Genomic DNA, 17067 nt, shown 5'->3' on the forward strand with positions numbered 1-17067 from the left:
GATTAAACCTGGACTTGATCTGAGCTATGAAATTAAGCATAACCTCAACAAATCAACAGTGGCTCAGAAGATATTCATTAGTTGTGGAACTTTCATTAGTTAAATACATCTTGAATAAATTGTAAATGTTTGCATATATTTCCACCTAATAAAAAAAAAAAACATTCACAGAATTAGGTTAGGGTAAACATTATTTACTATATAAACAGCTTTGATATCCATAAGGCCAATAATGAGAAACCTTTATATTTACATTAAAAAGAGAAAAACAATCTTCTGTAATTGTTCTGTATTCTTTATTATTTTATTACAGTTTTTTTGTTGCAGTTTAACACATCCATACATTGCACAAATCTGCTTTACATTTTCTTTACACCATGAGCTTGCTTTGCCTTTACTTAACATTATAAAGTGCATAGAGCATGAATAAATAATAGCTGTAATTCCAAAGTTCAACATTTGTCCCTTTAACTGAAACTGTGTTATGTCAAGCAGACTAATGTAAACAGACTATTACAATAAATACAAATAAATAATAGCAACAGATTATTATTATACGCTTTAGGAAGAATTAAAATATCACATTTATGAACATTTAATAGAGAATCTGTTTGTCTAGCAAAACAAGAATTATAAAATAAATAATTTGTAAAATAAGCATTAACATAGTACTTTCATTACTAATTATGCAGTATTGAATTGCATACTGAATATCCAAATTCATGATTTTTATGTTTTCATTGGTGTTCAGTCCTGTTTTGTCAAATATCTCTGAACTCTCTAGAAGAGGCTGTTTCGGGTTGTGTACTGTACATTGTACGACCGTCTTCTGTGCCAACGTCTCCTGATTGCTGCACAGCAACCACACAGCAAACACTGAACATAGAAATAGACAAAGTGAGAGTTAGGCTCACAGAAGGGAATTTTATACAGCTGCACATACACACTTATATACCACACTTAAATATAAATATAACAACCATAAGAAATAACACATGTCTGTTGTCTTTAATCGCTTCACTACAAACATGCATATTTGATATTCAGGCTTCATAATACTTACGCAAAGAAGAATCCAGCAAGGTACGAGGCCAATGATTATAGCGCAGGGGACAATGATAGCCACAATCCATGCTACGTTTGTAGCATTGTTTGAGATTGTAGTGTTTATGGTGGTTGGAACTGGTGTGGTAAAAACCGTGAATAGGGTACCGACCAAGAAACCGGCAGCCGTGTTGCTTTCACGTTGTGAGAAAACATACGTAACATCGGCCTCAATCACGGTGGAATCATCCCTGTTAAACGATTAAAACGTACAATGAGAAACAAAAGTAAATATCTAAAAATGATCTTAACATGCATTCACCGATGTATCATAAAAGCAGTTTTCTTCAGTTCATTTAGACATTTCTTTTAAAGACAAAGTACAAAGCAGTGGATCAGAACTCACGTGAAATTGGCTGGAATGAGTAGATTAATTGAGGGGTCCTTTAGGATCTGGATCACCTGTAGAGTGCATCAATTTAAAAAAGAAAACAATAGGTTAATGCTTAAAATTGGGCAATTTCAGAACAACAATATCCAAGCCTCTCAAACTCACCAAGTTATTTATCTTCTTTTGGATATCTTGATAGGTTTCGTTCCTTTTTGACTCTGTCAGTGATACTTTGCTGATTTCAAAAGCAAAGATGAGTGCGTAGGCAGTGTCATTAATTCCTTTAAAATATAAGACAAAAATAATCAGTTGTGTGACTATGTATGGGTCATGGTATTTTATTATCCATTTTCATTATGCATAATTATTGCTTTTTAATTAATTTTTTCCTTCAAAGAAAGTCATGAACAAGGACTACATGATTACAACAGATACACCATTTGCATACATATGTTATATTCACAACAAAAATGGAGCGTGAAATTAGAGGAAAACTCACCCAAATAGTTGACATTCGCCAAGGTCACAGGTTCACTCACGCTCACTGTTCTGGCAGTTAGTGTAGTTGTGAGATTTGTGGCCACTACTGATTTAACCACCTCTAGAACACTATTCTCACTTGGTCTTGGGCCCAGTGTGATAAACTCGAGACGAATCCTAATGATTGCCCTCCTACTCCTGTATAAAAAAAAAGATGATAATTTACCGGAATATTAAAACAACTATCTTTAAAAAAAAATCTAAAAAGAAATCAATAATTGGTCTTACAAGATTGGTGGTGAAGTTGTTGTCAGAGTGATCGCTGTAAAATAAATGAATAATTAATGAAGGAGAATCAGACATTCAATCACAGCATTTCGTATTTTTAAAGCAATACACAGTGCCGATCCTAGACTTATGGGGGCCCTGTGTAAAATTGTGTTGGGGGGGGGGGGGGGGGGGGGTGAGGAAGGGGATATGAGTTTTTATGAACGAATTAATAAAACACATGTGTCCGTGTTTCACTCAGTCTCAAATCACACTCGCAGAAAGCACTTGACAGTGTCTCTTCCGCGGCACGGTAAGCTTTCAACACGTTTTTTTACTCATCTCGAGCACGACTGTACGACATTCACATTACTTGATATGACTGATTTTTACGTAGAAAGGGTGACAACGCAACGCATTAAAAGACGCTGGCCAAATAAAAAAAAACTAAAATGAAATAATCTTTGAGAGCAAGGAGGGCCCCTGGTGTTTCAGGGGCCCTACCCAGTTTGCGTATTTTGTGTGTGGGGAGGATCGGCTCTGGCAAGGCATAGAACATGATAACTTAAGAAATGGAAGTTTAACATTTGATTGTCAGTTTGAACATATAAACTGTGGGGTAACAGATGGTTGACAGTACAGCAGGTGTAGACATGGTAATACCTTCGGTGAGTTGGAGAAGTTCCTGAACAAAGACGCTTGGTTGCGTGATGTCACTTGGTGAGAAAACATACTCTACTTTGGCCTGAATAACAGTGGAATTACCCCTGTGGGGAGATTAAAATGTGCAATGAGAAACTAAAGTCAATAACTAAACATTATTTTTAGTCACAAGCCATGTACTCATGTATAAAAACTAACACCAATCATCAGGACATATTTGCTCAAATCAAAGTAAAAAAGTGAGTCAAAACTTACGTGAAATCAGCTGCTTGGAACTTAATGACAGGAGCTGAGGAGTTACTGAGGAGGATCTTGCTCAGCTGAAAAAAAAAAAATTAATTTGTTTATAAATATGTTGAGGTTAATGTTGTATATGAGAGAAGAAGAAGAAGAAGAAGAAGAAGAAGAAGAAGAAGGCGAAGAAGAAGGTGAAGAAGGTGAAGAAGAAGAAAAGTGTTTGTAAAAGACTACTGCACTGAACTCACCAATGCGTTTACAGAGTCTTGTATTAACAGGTGGGTACCATTCCTGAGTTCAAGTTTCTCATTCATGGTTATATTGCTGATTTCAAATCCAAAGCTGAGAGCATAGGCGGTCTCGTTTATTTCTTAAAAATATATAAAATATAAAATTAATTAGTTGTGTGGTTATATGTGGGTGGTGAAATTTCACTAATGCATTCCTTAATATTATTTATTTTTTATTTTACCTTAAAACCTACAGATCTACAACATTAGACTTTAAATAACATTCAGAAACCAGGAGAGAAAAACTCACTTGTATATGTGACATTGACAAAGCTCACAGGATCACTCAGGTCTTGTGTTGTGGTGTCTTGTTTAGTTGTGATACGTGTTTTCAGCAGAGTGTTGGCCACCTCAAGAACCTTATCTGGATTTGGCAGGGGGCCCAGTGTGACAAACACGAGGCGAATGAATATAAGTGCTCTGCCAAGCCTACAAAGACAATAAATAATATACATTAATGTAGGAAAGGAAAATTTAAGTAAAATAAATTATCAGATTGAAACCGCTGCTCTTACACTATCCGTGGAGTAGTTGTCAGAGTACTGGCTGTTGTTGAGACTGTAAAAGAAAGTAATGATTAATGGAGGAAGCTTGCAGTAACAACATTTGCAATCCATTTTCAGTTTTGACAAACCTGTCAGTGAACGAAGCTCATTTAGGAAGCTGACTGGTTGTATAGCATCTCCATCCTGGAAGCTGTAGTCCATGCTGCCTTCAATTTGGTTTGGTGTGCTTCTGCAGGAAAGACAAAATATATCTGTTAAAGATCAATATGTGCAAAGTTTTTTTTTTTGTCTTGTTTTTTTGAGTAAATGCATTTAAAAATGTAAAACGTGAGAACACATTATATTAATTATTTCTGTTTGCATCTTACATGAAGTTGATCGACTTGGGATTTAAAGTTGTTCTGCCAGGTTCATTCAGAAGACTGTTCAACTGCAGAAGAAAAATCAAACATTCATGAAACTCAACAATTACATTGGACCTAAAAATTGTACTCAGTTAATGATGTATGCTTACCGCATTATTAGCGAAATCCTGAGCATGTAGGTATGTGCCATTTCTTAGCTCAGGATCTTTTGACATGCTGATATTACTCAAATTAAGCTTAAAGATGACAGCATAGGAGGTTGCTGTGATTTCTATTTGGATATAAAATATATATATATAAATATTAATATTGTATTTTTTTTATTTAGTCAAAATGTAACACTTTAATATTTCAAAAGCTTTTCAGGTGAAAATTATGACACTTACTCTCATAGCTGACATTCACCACCTTCACTGATTCATTCAGCTGTGACTCTCTGGAATTACGGAGAGTGTTGATAGCGCTGAGGACCAGAGCTTCACTGGGGACTGGAGATGAGGAGTTGAACACCAGCTTGCTTGTGACCACTGCTGAACCAGATCTGTAAATAAAACCCCTTTGGTTATTGTACGTCAAATATTTGGAATAAAATAACTTTTCCATTTTTTATTTTTCTAAAAACTGGAAAAGCAAAACTTACACTAGACTTGGAGGGGTCACAGAGAAACTGGAAGTTGTTTGTGGAAGCACTGTTGTAGTGGTTGGCAGAAGTAGCTCATTTAGGAAGCTGACTGGTTTTATGGCATCTCCATCCTGGAAGCTGTAGTCCATCCTGCCATCAATCTGGTTTGAAGTGCTTCTACAGGACAAGCAGAAGATATCTGTAAGGGACTTCAATTCACATCTTCAAAATGTTTTTTTTTTTTGGTTTGTTTTGTTTTTCACCAATTCTTATTTTCCATGAGTTCCAAGTTAAAATGAGAGAACATGTGCAATAAAGATTGTGAAGTGAGTTAGCATCTTACGTGAAGTTGAAGGAGTTTGGTTTGAAAACTTCCTTGCCAGGTTCATTCAGAAGAGTGTTCAGCTGCAGAAAAAATGTCAAACCATTCAGAAACTTCTGCTGAACACTAGCAACGGACTAAAACCTTTTTCATATTGTTTATTTTAAAATTGTTACCGCTTTATTGATGACATCCTGCACTTGCGGGTAGGTATTGTTTCTGAGAGCAGGGTCCTCTGTAATGCTGATGTTAACCAGTTTAAATGTAAAGACCACAGCATAGGAGGTTTCTGAGATTTCTGTGTGAAAAGAAAATGTGAATATTTTTTATTTTTTTTGTTCAAAGCTTTCCATTCATAATTGTTAATCTGATTTACCATTCAATTGCTTTACAAACTTATAGGATGACACTTACTCTCATAGCTGACATTCACCACCTTCACTGATTCACTCAGCTGTGACTCTCTGGTATTACGGAGAGTGTTGATAGCGCTGAGGACCAGAGCTTCACTGGGGACTGGAGATGAGGAGTTGAACACCAGCTTGCTTGTGACCACTGCTGAACCAAATCTGTAAGTAAAACACATTTGGTTTAATTTACATCAAATGTTTGCAGTATAATTACTTCTCCATTTTTGATTGTTCTCACATTTGAAAACCAACACATACATGAGGTTTGAAGGAGTCATGGAAAAACTGATTGTTGTTTCTGGAAACATTGTTGTAGTGGTTGGCAGAAGTAGGTCTTTTAGGAAGCTGACTGGTTGTATGGCATCTCCATCCTGGAAGCTGTAGTCCATCCTGCCATCAATCTGGTTTGAAGAGCTCCTACAGAACAAGCAGAAGATATCTGTAAGGGGCTTCAATCCACATCTTCATCATGTTTTCTTTTTTTGCCAATTCTTATTTTCCAGGCTTAAATGAGAGAACACATGAAATGAAGACTGTAAAGTGAGTTGGCATCTTACATGAAGTTGAAGGAGTTTGGTTTGAAAACTTCCTTGCCAGGTTCATTCAGAAGAGTGTTCAGCTGCAGAAAAAATGTCAAACCATTCAGAAACTTCTGCTGAACACTAGCAATGGACTAAAACCTTTTTCATATTGTTTATTTTAAAATTGTTACCGCTTTATTGATGACATCCTGCACTTGCGGGTAGGTATTGTTTCTGACAGCAGGGTCCTCTGTAATGCTGATGTTAACCAGTTTAAATGTAAAGACCACAGCATAGGAGGTTTCTGAGATTTCTGTGTGGAAAGAAAATTTTTATACATTGTTTTTTGTTCAAAGATTTCCATTCGTAATTGTTTATGATTCCCATTCAAAAGCTTTACGACCTTAACTGATTACACTTACTCTCATAGCTGACATTCGCCACCTTCACTGATTCACTCAGCTGTGACTCTCTGGAATTACGGAGAGTGTTGATAGCGCTGAGGACCAGAGCTTCACTGGGGACTGGAGATGAGGAGTTGAACACCAGCTTGCTTGTGACCACTGCTGAACCAGATCTGTAAATAAAACCCCTTTGGTTTATTGTACGTCAAATATTTGGAATAAAATAACTTTTCCATTTTTTATTTTTCTAAAAACTGGATAAGCAAAACTTACACTAGACTTGGAGGGGTCACAGAGAAACTGGAAGTTGTTTGTGGAAGCACTGTTGTAGTGGTTGGCAGAAGTAGCTCTTTTAGGAAGCTGACTGGTTTTATGGCATCTCCATCCTGGAAGCTGTAGTCCATCCTGCCATCAATCTGGTTTGAAGTGCTTCTACAGGACAAGCAGAAGATATCTGTAAGGGACTTCAATTCACATCTTAAAAATGTTTTTTTTTTTTTGGTTTGTTTTGTTTTTCACCAATTCTTATTTTCCATGAGTTCCAAGTTAAAATGAGAGAACATGTGCAATAAAGATTGTGAAGTGAGTTAGCATCTTACGTGAAGTTGAAGGAGTTTGGTTTGAAAACTTCCTTGCCAGGTTCATTCAGAAGAGTGTTCAGCTGCAGAAAAAATGTCAAAACATTCAGAAACTTCTGCTGAACACTAGCAATGGACTAAAACCTTTTTCATACTGTTTATTTTAAAATTGTTACCGCTTTATTGATGACATCCTGCACTTGCGGGTAGGTATTGTTTCTGAGAGCAGGGTCCTCTGTAATGCTGATGTTAACCAGTTTAAATGTAAAGACCACAGCATAGGAGGTTTCTGAGATTTCTGTGTGGAAAGAAAATTTTTATACATTGTTTTTTGTTCAAAGATTTCCATTCGTAATTGTTTATGATTCCCATTCAAAAGCTTTACGACCTTAACTGATTACACTTACTCTCATAGCTGACATTCGCCACCTTCACTGATTCATTCAGCTGTGACTCTCTGGAATTACGGAGAGTGTTGATAGCGCTGAGGACCAGAGCTTCACTGGGGACTGGAGATGAAGAGTTGAACACCATCTTGCTTGTGACCACTGCTGAACCAGATCTGTAAATAAAACCCCTTTGGTTTATTGTACGTCAAATATTTGGAATAAAATAACTTTTCCATTTTTTATTTTTCTAAAAACTGGATAAGCAAAACTTACACTAGACTTGGAGGGGTCACAGAGAAACTGGAAGTTGTTTGTGGAAGCACTGTTGTAGTGGTTGGCAGAAGTAGCTCTTTTAGGAAGCTGACTGGTTTTATGGCATCTCCATCCTGGAAGCTGTAGTCCATCCTGCCATCAATCTGGTTTGAAGTGCTTCTACAGGACAAGCAGAAGATATCTGTAAGGGACTTCAATTCACATCTTAAAAATGTTTTTTTTTTTTTGGTTTGTTTTGTTTTTCACCAATTCTTATTTTCCATGAGTTCCAAGTTAAAATGAGAGAACATGTGCAATAAAGATTGTGAAGTGAGTTAGCATCTTACGTGAAGTTGAAGGAGTTTGGTTTGAAAACTTCCTTGCCAGGTTCATTCAGAAGAGTGTTCAGCTGCAGAAAAAATGTCAAACCATTCAGAAACTTCTGCTGAACACTAGCAATGGACTAAAACCTTTTTCATATTGTTTATTTTAAAATTGTTACCGCTTTATTGATGACATCCTGCACTTGCGGGTAGGTGTTGTTTCTGAGAGCAGGGTCCTCTGTAATGCTGATGTTAACCAGTTTAAATGTAAAGACCACAGCATAGGAGGTTTCTGAGATTTCTGTGTGGAAAGAAAATGTGATTTTTTTTTTTTGTTCAAAGCTTTCTATTCATAATTGTTAATCTGATTACCATTCAATTGATTTACAAACTTATAGGATGACACTTACTCTCATGGCTGACATTCACCACCTTCACTGATTCATTCAGCTGTGACTCTCTGGTATTACGGAGAGTGTTGATAGCGCTGAGGACCAGAGCTTCACTGGGGACTGGAGATGAGGAGTTGAATACCAGCTTGCTTGTGACCACTGCTGAACCAAATCTGTAAGTAAAACACATTTGGTTTAATTTACATCAAATGTTTGCAGTATAATTACTTGTCCATTTTTGATTGTTCTCACATTTGAAAACCAACACATACATGAGGTTTGAAGGAGTCATGGAAAAACTGATTGTTGTTTCTGGAAACATTGTTGTAGTGGTTGGCAGAAGTAGCTCTTTTAGCAAGCTGACTGGTTGTATGGCATCTCCATCCTGGAAGCTGTAGTCCATCCTGCCATCAATCTGGTTTGAAGAGCTCCTACAGAACAAGCAGAAGATATCTGTAAGGGGCTTCAATCCACATCTTCATCATGTTTTCTTTTTTTGCCAATTCTTATTTTCCAGGCTTAAATGAGAGAACACATGAAATGAAGACTGTAAAGTGAGTTGGCATCTTACATGAAGTTGAAGGAGTTTGGTTTGAAAACTTCCTTGCCAGGTTCATTCAGAAGAGTGTTCAGCTGCAGAAAAAATGTCAAACCATTCAGAAACTTCTGCTGAACACTAGCAATGGACTAAAACCTTTTTCATACTATTCATTTTAAAATTGTTACCGCTTTATTGATGACATCCTGCATTTGCGGGTAGGTATTGTTTCTGAGAGCAGGGTCCTCTGTAATGCTGATGTTAACCAGTTTAAATGTAAAGACCACAGCATAGGAGGTTTCTGAGATTTCTGTGTGGAAAGAAAATGTGAATATTTTTTATTTTTTTTGTTCAAAGCTTTCCATTCATAATTGTTAATCTGATTTACCATTCAATTGCTTTACAAACTTATAGGATGACACTTACTCTCATAGCTGACATTCACCACCTTCACTGATTCACTCAGCTGTGACTCTCTGGTATTACGGAGAGTGTTGATAGCGCTGAGGACCAGAGCTTCACTGGGGACTGGAGATGAGGAGTTGAACACCAGCTTGCTTGTGACCACTGCTGAACCAAATCTGTAAGTAAAACACATTTGGTTTAATTTACATCAAATACTTGCAGTAAAATTACTTCTCCATTTTTGATTGTTCTCACATTTGAAAACCAACACATACATGAGGTTTGAAGGAGTCATGGAAAAACTGATTGTTGTTTCTGGAAACATTGTTGTAGTGGTTGGCAGAAGTAGCTCTTTTAGGAAGCTGACTGGTTGTATGGCATCTCCATCCTGGAAGCTGTAGTCCATCCTGCCATCAATCTGGTTTGAAGAGCTCCTACAGAACAAGCAGAAGATATCTGTAAGGGGCTTCAATCCACATCTTCATCATGTTTTCTTTTTTTGCCAATTCTTATTTTCCAGGCTTAAATGAGAGAACACATGAAATTAAGACTGTAAAGTGAGTTGGCATCTTACGTGAAGTTGAAGGAGTTTGGTTTGAAAACTTCCTTGCCAGGTTCATTCAGAAGAGTGTTCAGCTGCAGAAAAAATGTCAAACCATTCAGAAACTTCTGCTGAACACTAGCAATGGACTAAAACCTTTTTCATACTATTCATTTTAAAATTGTTACCGCTTTATTGATGACATCCTGCACTTGCGGGTAGGTATTGTTTCTGACAGCAGGGTCCTCTGTAATGCTGATGTTAGCCAGTTTAAATGTAAAGACCACAGCATAGGAGGTTTCTGATATTTCTGTGTGGAAAGAAAATGTGAATAATATTTTTTTTTTGTTCAAAGCTTTCCATTCATAATTGTTTATCTGATCAATTGCTTTACAACCTTATTGGATGACACTTACTCTCATAGCTGACATTCACCACCTTCACTGATTCATTCAGCTGTGACTCTCTGGTATTACGGAGAGTGTTGATAGCGCTGAGGACCAGAGCTTCACTGGGGACTGGAGATGAAGAGTTGAACACCATCTTGCTTGTGACCACTGCTGAACCAGATCTGTAAATAAAACACATTTGGTTTATTGTACGTCAAATATTTGGAATAAAATAACTTTTCCATTTTTTATTTTTCTAAAAACTGGAAAAGCAAAGCTTACACTAGATTTGGAGGGGTCACAGAGAAACTGGAAGTTGTTTGTGGAAGCACTGTTGTAGTGGTTGGTAGAAGTAGCTCTTTTAGGAAGCTGACTGGTTTTATGGCATCTCCATCCTGGAAGCTGTAGTCCATCCAGCCTTCAATCTGGTTTGAAGTGCTTCTACAGAACAAGCAGAAGATATCTGTAAGGGACTTCAATTCATATCTTCAAAAAGGTTTTTTTTTCCAGCAATTCTTATTTTCCATGGCTTCCCAGCTAAAATGAGAGAACACGTGAAATAAAGATTTTGAAGTGAGTTTTCATCTTACGTGAAGTTGGAGGACTTGGGTTCAAAAACTTGCTTGCCAGGTTCATTCAATAGTGTGTTCAGCTGCAGGAAAAAAAATAAAATAAAAAATCAAGCCATTCATCAACCTCCGGTGAAGTTTTACACTGGTCACAGTCTTCACTAATGTGTTAATGCTAGTTTTCTTACCGCATTATTGACAAAATATTGCACTTGCACATAACTGCTGTTTCTTAGCTCAGGATCCTCAGGCATGCTGATATTATTCAACATAATATTCAAAATGACAGCATAAGAAGTTTCAGATATTTCTGTTTGGAAAGAAACATCCAGTTTTGATCAGTTAAAATTTGAAAATTTTCACTTGTTGAAAATTTCATAATTGAAATTACATTCATAATAAAGAAACTTACTCTGATAGGTAAAATTGGAAATCTTCAGTGATTCATTGAGCTGGGATTCTCTTGATTTAAGAAGATTAATAACAGCACCTAGGACCAAAGTTTCAGTGGGCAGGGATGAAATGGATGAAAATATAAATCTGGTTGTGACTGTTGCTGCACCGGACACAATTGATGCTTTTGTTGTATTGTTCAGAGGTGTAGTATTGCTAGTAAGAGTTTCAGCTGGTGTTGTTTTTATGGATGTGTGACCTGGAATTGTAGATGCCGGTGATGTTGACGTATTTGTGTTTGGACCTGATGTTATTGGTTTAACTAGTGGAATTTCTGGTATATTAGTGAAACCTGTAATAATTTCAGTGGTAGTTGTTAATGCAGTTGTAGTTTCAGAATCCATGTTTGGGCTTGAAGTTGTTTTGGTTGAAAGTGCAAGTGTGGCTGGAGCAGAAGATGTACTAGTAAAAGCGACAGTTGTTTTTAAAAGATCTCCTGATGTTTCTTGAAACGGAGTTGTTGTTTGAGCTGCACTTGAGCTTGGAGGGGTGGCAGTTGTTGTGCTTGTGGTTGTAATGGGTGCAGTTGGGGTTCTTGGAGGTTCAGTTGTTTTTGTTGGAGTTAAAGTTGGTAATATAATTACATGTGATGAGGAGATAGGCATAGTTGTTACCAGGGCAGGAGTACTTTCTGAAGTTGTAGGCATTGTTGGTGAAGTTGTGGTTTTAGTAGTTGTGGCTGCAAATGTCATTGTGGTTTCACTTGTTTTTGTACTTGGAGCTTCAGATGAGGTTGCAGCTGATGTAATGGTTGAAGGTACCAATGTGGTAGTTGAGGCTGATGCTGTATGTGCAGCTGTACTTTCTGAAGTTGTAGGCCTTATTGGAACCGGATTAACAATTGTTGATGTGGATTGAAGTGGAGATTCAGATGAGGTTGGAGATGAAGTAGTAGTAGAAGGCACTATCACAGCTGAGGAAGCCTTAGATGTTGAGGATGCAGTTGTAGTTTTGGAAGTTGAAGCCACAGTAGTGAAAGGCCCCACTGTGGTTGTGGAAGCTGCAGTTGTGCCTGCTGTAGGTATAGTTTTAATTTCTGATGGTGTAGCTGATGAAGATGTTGGCATAGCTGTTGAAGTAAGAGTTGTGGATTCTGAAGTTACAGCTGTTGATGATGGATTGACTGTTGTTTTAGATGTGGTTTCTGCTGTTGTACTTTCTGAAGTTGAAGGCAGTTTTGTTGAAGTAACAGTTGTGGTTTCTGTACTCAAAACTTTGGTGATTGGAATTTCAGTAGCTGAGGATGCTGTAGTTATTGTTGTTTTTAAAGGTGCCGTTGTTTCTGAAGATGTAGGCATAGATGTTGAAGTAAGAGTTATGGACTCTGAAGTTACAGCTGCAGATGTTGTTGGATTACTTGTTGTTGTAGATGTGGTTGATGAAGTTGTAGATGTGGTATCTGCTGTTGTACTTTCTGAAATTGCAGGCACTGTTGTTGATGTAATAGGTGTGGTTTCTGTATGCACAACTGTGGTTGTAGGAATTTCAGTAGTTGAGGATGCTGTAGTTATTGATGTTTTTACAGGTGCAGTTGTTTCTGAAGATGTAAGCATAGTTGTTGAAGTACGAGTTGTGGATTCTGAAGTTACAGCTGTTGATGTTGGATTATTTGTTGCTGTAGATGTGGTTGATGAAGCTATAGTAGTGGTTTCAGCTGTTGTACTTTCTGAAGATGTAGGCAGTGTTGTTGAAGTAATATGTGTGGTTTCTGTACTCACAACTTTGGTGGTGGGAATTTCAGTAGCTGACAATGCTGTAGTTACTGAAGTTCTTACAGGTGCAGTTGTTTCTGAAGATGTAGGCATAGTTGTTGAGGTAAGAGTTTTGGATTCTAAAGTTACAGCTGTTGAAATTGGATTGTTTGATGTTGTAGATGTGGTTGATGAAGCTGTAGATGGGGTCTCTGCTGTTGTACTTTCTGAATTTGTAAGCAGTGTTGTTGAAGTAATAGGTGTGCTTTCTTTACTCACAACTGTGGTGGTGGGAATTTCAGTTGTTGAGGATGCTGTAGTTATTGATGTTTTTACAGGTGCAGATGTTTCTGAAGAAGGTATAGTTGTTGAAGTAAGAGTTGTGGATTCTGAAGATACAGCTGTTGATGTTGGATTGTTTGTTGTTGTAGATGGGGTTGAGGAAGCTGTAGTTGTGGTCTCTGCTGTTGTACTTTCTGAAGTTGTAGGCAGTGTTGTTAAAGTAATAGGTGTGGTCTGTGTACTCACGACTGTAGTGGTGGGAATTTCAGCAGGTGAGGATGCTGTAGTTATTGATGTTTTTACAGGTGCAGTTGTTTCTGGAGATGTAGACATTGTTGTTGAAGTAAGAGTTGTGGATTCTGAAGTTACAGCTGCTGATGTTGTTGGTTTGTTTGTTGTTGTAGATGTGGTTGATGAAGCCGTAGTTGTGGTCTCTGCTGTTGTACTTTCTGAAGTTGTAGGCAGTGATGTTGAAGTCATAGTCGTGGTTTCTGTACTCACAACTTTGGTGGTGGGAATTTCAGTAGTTGACGATGCTGTAGTTACTGATGTTGTTACAGGTGCAGTTGTTTCTGAAGATGTAGACATTGTTGTTGAAGTAATAGTTGTGGATTCTGATGTTACAGATGCTGATGTTGTTGGACTGTTTGTTGTCGTAGATGTGGTTGATGAGGCTGTAGTTGTGGACCCTGCTGTTGTACTTTCTGAAGTTGTAGGCAGTGATGTTGAAGTAATAGTTGTGGTTTCAGTACTCACAACTTTGGTGGTGGGAATTTCAGTAGTTGAAGATGCTGTAGTTACAGATGGTGATACAGGTGCAGTTGTTTCTGAAGATGTAGATATTGTTGTTGAAGAAAGAGTTGTGGATTCTGAAGTTCCAACTGCTGATGTTGTTGGATTGTTTGTTGTTGTAGATGTGGTTGATGAGCCTGTAGTTGTGGACCCTGCTGTTGTACTTTTTGAAGTTGTAGGCAGTGTTGTTGAAGTAATAGGTGTGGTTTGTGTCCTCAAGACTGTAGTAGTGGGAATATCAGTAGTTGAGGATGCTGTAGTTATTGATGTTTTAACAGGTGCAGTTGTTTCTGAAGATGTAGATATTGTTGTCGAAGAAAGAGGTGTGGATTCTGAAGTTACAGCTGTTGATGTTGGAATGTTTGCTGTTGTAGATGTGGTTGATGAGGCTGTAGTTGTGGTCTCTGCTGTTGTACTTTCTGAAGTTGTAGGCAATGTTGTTAAAGTAATAGGTGTGGTTTGCGTACTCACAGCTTTGGTGGTGGGAATTTCTGTAGCTGAAGATGCTGTAGTTACTGATGTTGTTACAGGTGCAGTTGTTTCTGAAGATGTAGACATTGTTGTCGAAGTAATAGTTGTGGATTCTGAAGTTACAGCTGCTGATGTTGTTGGATTGTTTGTTGTCGTAGATGTGGTTGATGAGGCTGTAGTTGTGGACCCTGCTGTTGTACTTTCTGAAGTTGTAGGCAATTTTGTTGAAGTAATAGGTGTGGTTTGGGTACTCACAGTTTTGGTCGTGGGAATTTCTGTAAGTGAAGATGCTGTAGTAACTGATGTTGTTACAGGTGTAGTTGTTTCTGAAGATGTAGACATTGTTGTTGAAGTAATAGTTGTGGATTCTGAAGTTACAGCTGTTGATGTTGTTGGACTGTTTGTTGTAGTAGATGTGGTTGATGAGGCTGTAGTTGTGGACCCTGCTGTTGTACTTTCTGAAGTTGTAGGCAGTGATGTTGAAGTAATAGTTGTGGTTTCAGTACTCACAACTTTGGTTGTGGGAATTTCAGTAGTTGAAGATGCTGTAGTTACAGATGGTGATACAGGTGCAGTTGTTTCTGTAGATATTGTTGTTGAAGAAAGAGTTGTGGATTCTGAAGTTCCAACTGCTGATGTTGTTGGATTGTTTGTTGTCGTAGATGTGGTTGATGAGCCTGTAGTTGTGGACCCTGCTGTTGTACTTTTTGAAGTTGTAGGCAGTGTTGTTGAACTAATAGGTGTGGTTTGTGTACTCAAGACTGTAGTAGTGGGAATATCAGTAGTTGAGGATGCTGTAGTTATTGATGTTGTTACAGGTGCAGTTGTTTCCGAAGATGCAGACATTGTTGTCGAAGTAATAGTTGTGGATTCTGAAGTTACAGCTGCTGATGTTGTTGGATTGTTTGTTGTTGTAGATGTGGTTGATGAGGCTGTAGTTGTGGACCCTGCTGTTGTACTTTCTGAAGTTGTAGGCAGTGATGTTGCAGTAATAGGTGTGGTTTCTGTACTCACAACTTTGGTGGTGGGAATTTCAGTAGTTGAAGATGCTGTAGTTACTGATGTTGATACAGGTGCAGTTGTTTCTGAAGATGTAGACATTGTTGATGAAGAAAGAGTTGTGAATTCTGAAGTTCCAGCTGCTGATGTTGTTGGATTGTTTGTTGTCGTAGATGTGGTTGATGAGCCTGTAGTTGTGGACCCTGCTGTTGTACTTTTTGAAGTTGTAGGCAGTGTTGTTGAAGTAATAGTTGTGGTTTGTGTACTCAAGACTGTAGTAGTGGGAATATCAGTAGTTGAGGATGCTGTAGTTATTGATGTTTTAACAGGTGCAGTTGTTTCTGAAGATGTAGATATTGTTGTCGAACAAAGAGTTGTGGATTCTGACGTTACAGCTGCTGATGTTGTTGGATTGTTTGTTGTCGTAGATGTGGTTGATGTGGCTGTAGTTGTGGTCTCTGCTGTTGTACTTTCTGAAGTTGTAGGCAATGTTGTTGATGTAATAGGTGTGGTTTGCGTACTCACAGCTTTGGTGGTGGGAATTTCTGTAGCTGAAGATACTGTAGCTACTGATGTTGTTACAGGTGCAGTTGATTCTGAAGATGTAGACATTGTTGTTAAAGTAATAGTTGTGGATTCTGAAGTTACAGCTGCTGATGTTGTTGGATTGTTTGTTGTCGTAGATGTGGTTGATGAGGCTGTAGTTGTGGACCCTGCTGTTGTACTCTCTGAAGAAGTAGGCAGTGTTGTTGAAGTAATAGGTTTGGTTTGTGTACTCAAGACTGTAGTAGTGGGAATATAAGTAGTTGAGGATGCTGTAGTTATTGATGTTTTAACAGGTGCAGTTGTTTCTGAAGATGTAGATATTGTTGTTGAAGAAAGAGTTGTGGATTCTGAAGTTACAGCTGCTGATGTTGTTGGATTATTTGTTGCCGTAGATGTGGTTGATGAGGCTGTAGTTGTGGACCCTGCTGTTGTACTTTCTGAAGTTGTAGGCAGTGTTGTTGAAGTAATAGGTGTGGTTTGTGTACTCAAGACTGTAGTAGTTGGAATTTCAGTAGTTGAGGATGCTGTAGTTATTGGTGTTTTAATAGGTGCAGTTGTTTCTGAAGATGTAGACACTGTTGTTGAAGAAAGAGTTGTGGACTCTGAAGTTATAGCTGTTGATGTTGTTGGATTGTTTGTTGATGTAGATGTGGTTGATGAAGCTGTAGTTGTGGTCTTTGCTATTATACTTTCTGAAGTTGTAGGCAGTGTTGTTGAAGTAATAGGTGTGGTTTGTGTACTTATGACTGTAGTGGGGGGAATTTCAGTAGTTGAGGATACTGTAGTTATTGATGTTGTTACAGGTGCAGTTGTTTCTGAAGATGTAGACATTGTTGTTGAAGTAAGAGTTGTGGATTCTGAAGTTATAGCTGCTGATGTTGTTGGATTGTTTGTTGTCGTAGATGTGGTTGATGAAGCTGTAGTTGTGGACCCTG

The 17067-nt window shown here is 37.9% G+C and overlaps 1 protein-coding gene across 1 annotated transcript; it reads right to left on the reverse strand.

Annotated features, from left to right (window-relative positions):
* Positions 1-280: 280 nt before the first annotated feature.
* On the reverse strand, positions 281-12043 carry LOC132144238 (mucin-5AC-like). The gene is made up of 44 exons (XM_059555021.1): positions 11980-12043; positions 11311-11550; positions 11087-11208; positions 10920-10981; positions 10612-10770; positions 10357-10511; positions 10129-10250; positions 9974-10035; positions 9675-9833; positions 9421-9575; positions 9183-9304; positions 9028-9089; positions 8729-8887; positions 8475-8629; positions 8244-8365; positions 8089-8150; positions 7763-7921; positions 7508-7662; positions 7277-7398; positions 7122-7183; positions 6796-6954; positions 6541-6695; positions 6310-6431; positions 6155-6216; positions 5856-6014; positions 5602-5756; positions 5364-5485; positions 5209-5270; positions 4884-5042; positions 4630-4784; positions 4393-4514; positions 4247-4308; positions 4007-4107; positions 3888-3930; positions 3623-3801; positions 3331-3452; positions 3101-3165; positions 2846-2949; positions 2204-2237; positions 1935-2113; positions 1601-1716; positions 1451-1506; positions 1064-1295; positions 281-876 (listed from the first exon to the last, which is right to left on the reverse strand). Exons 1-44 carry the CDS (start codon positions 12041-12043, stop codon positions 781-783), a joined length of 5301 nt encoding a protein of 1766 aa, XP_059411004.1. The 3' UTR covers positions 281-780.
* Positions 12044-17067: the final 5024 nt, after the last annotated feature.

Source organism: Carassius carassius, chromosome 7 (genome assembly GCF_963082965.1).
Source record: "Carassius carassius chromosome 7, fCarCar2.1, whole genome shotgun sequence".
NCBI lineage: Eukaryota > Metazoa > Chordata > Actinopteri > Cypriniformes > Cyprinidae > Carassius > Carassius carassius.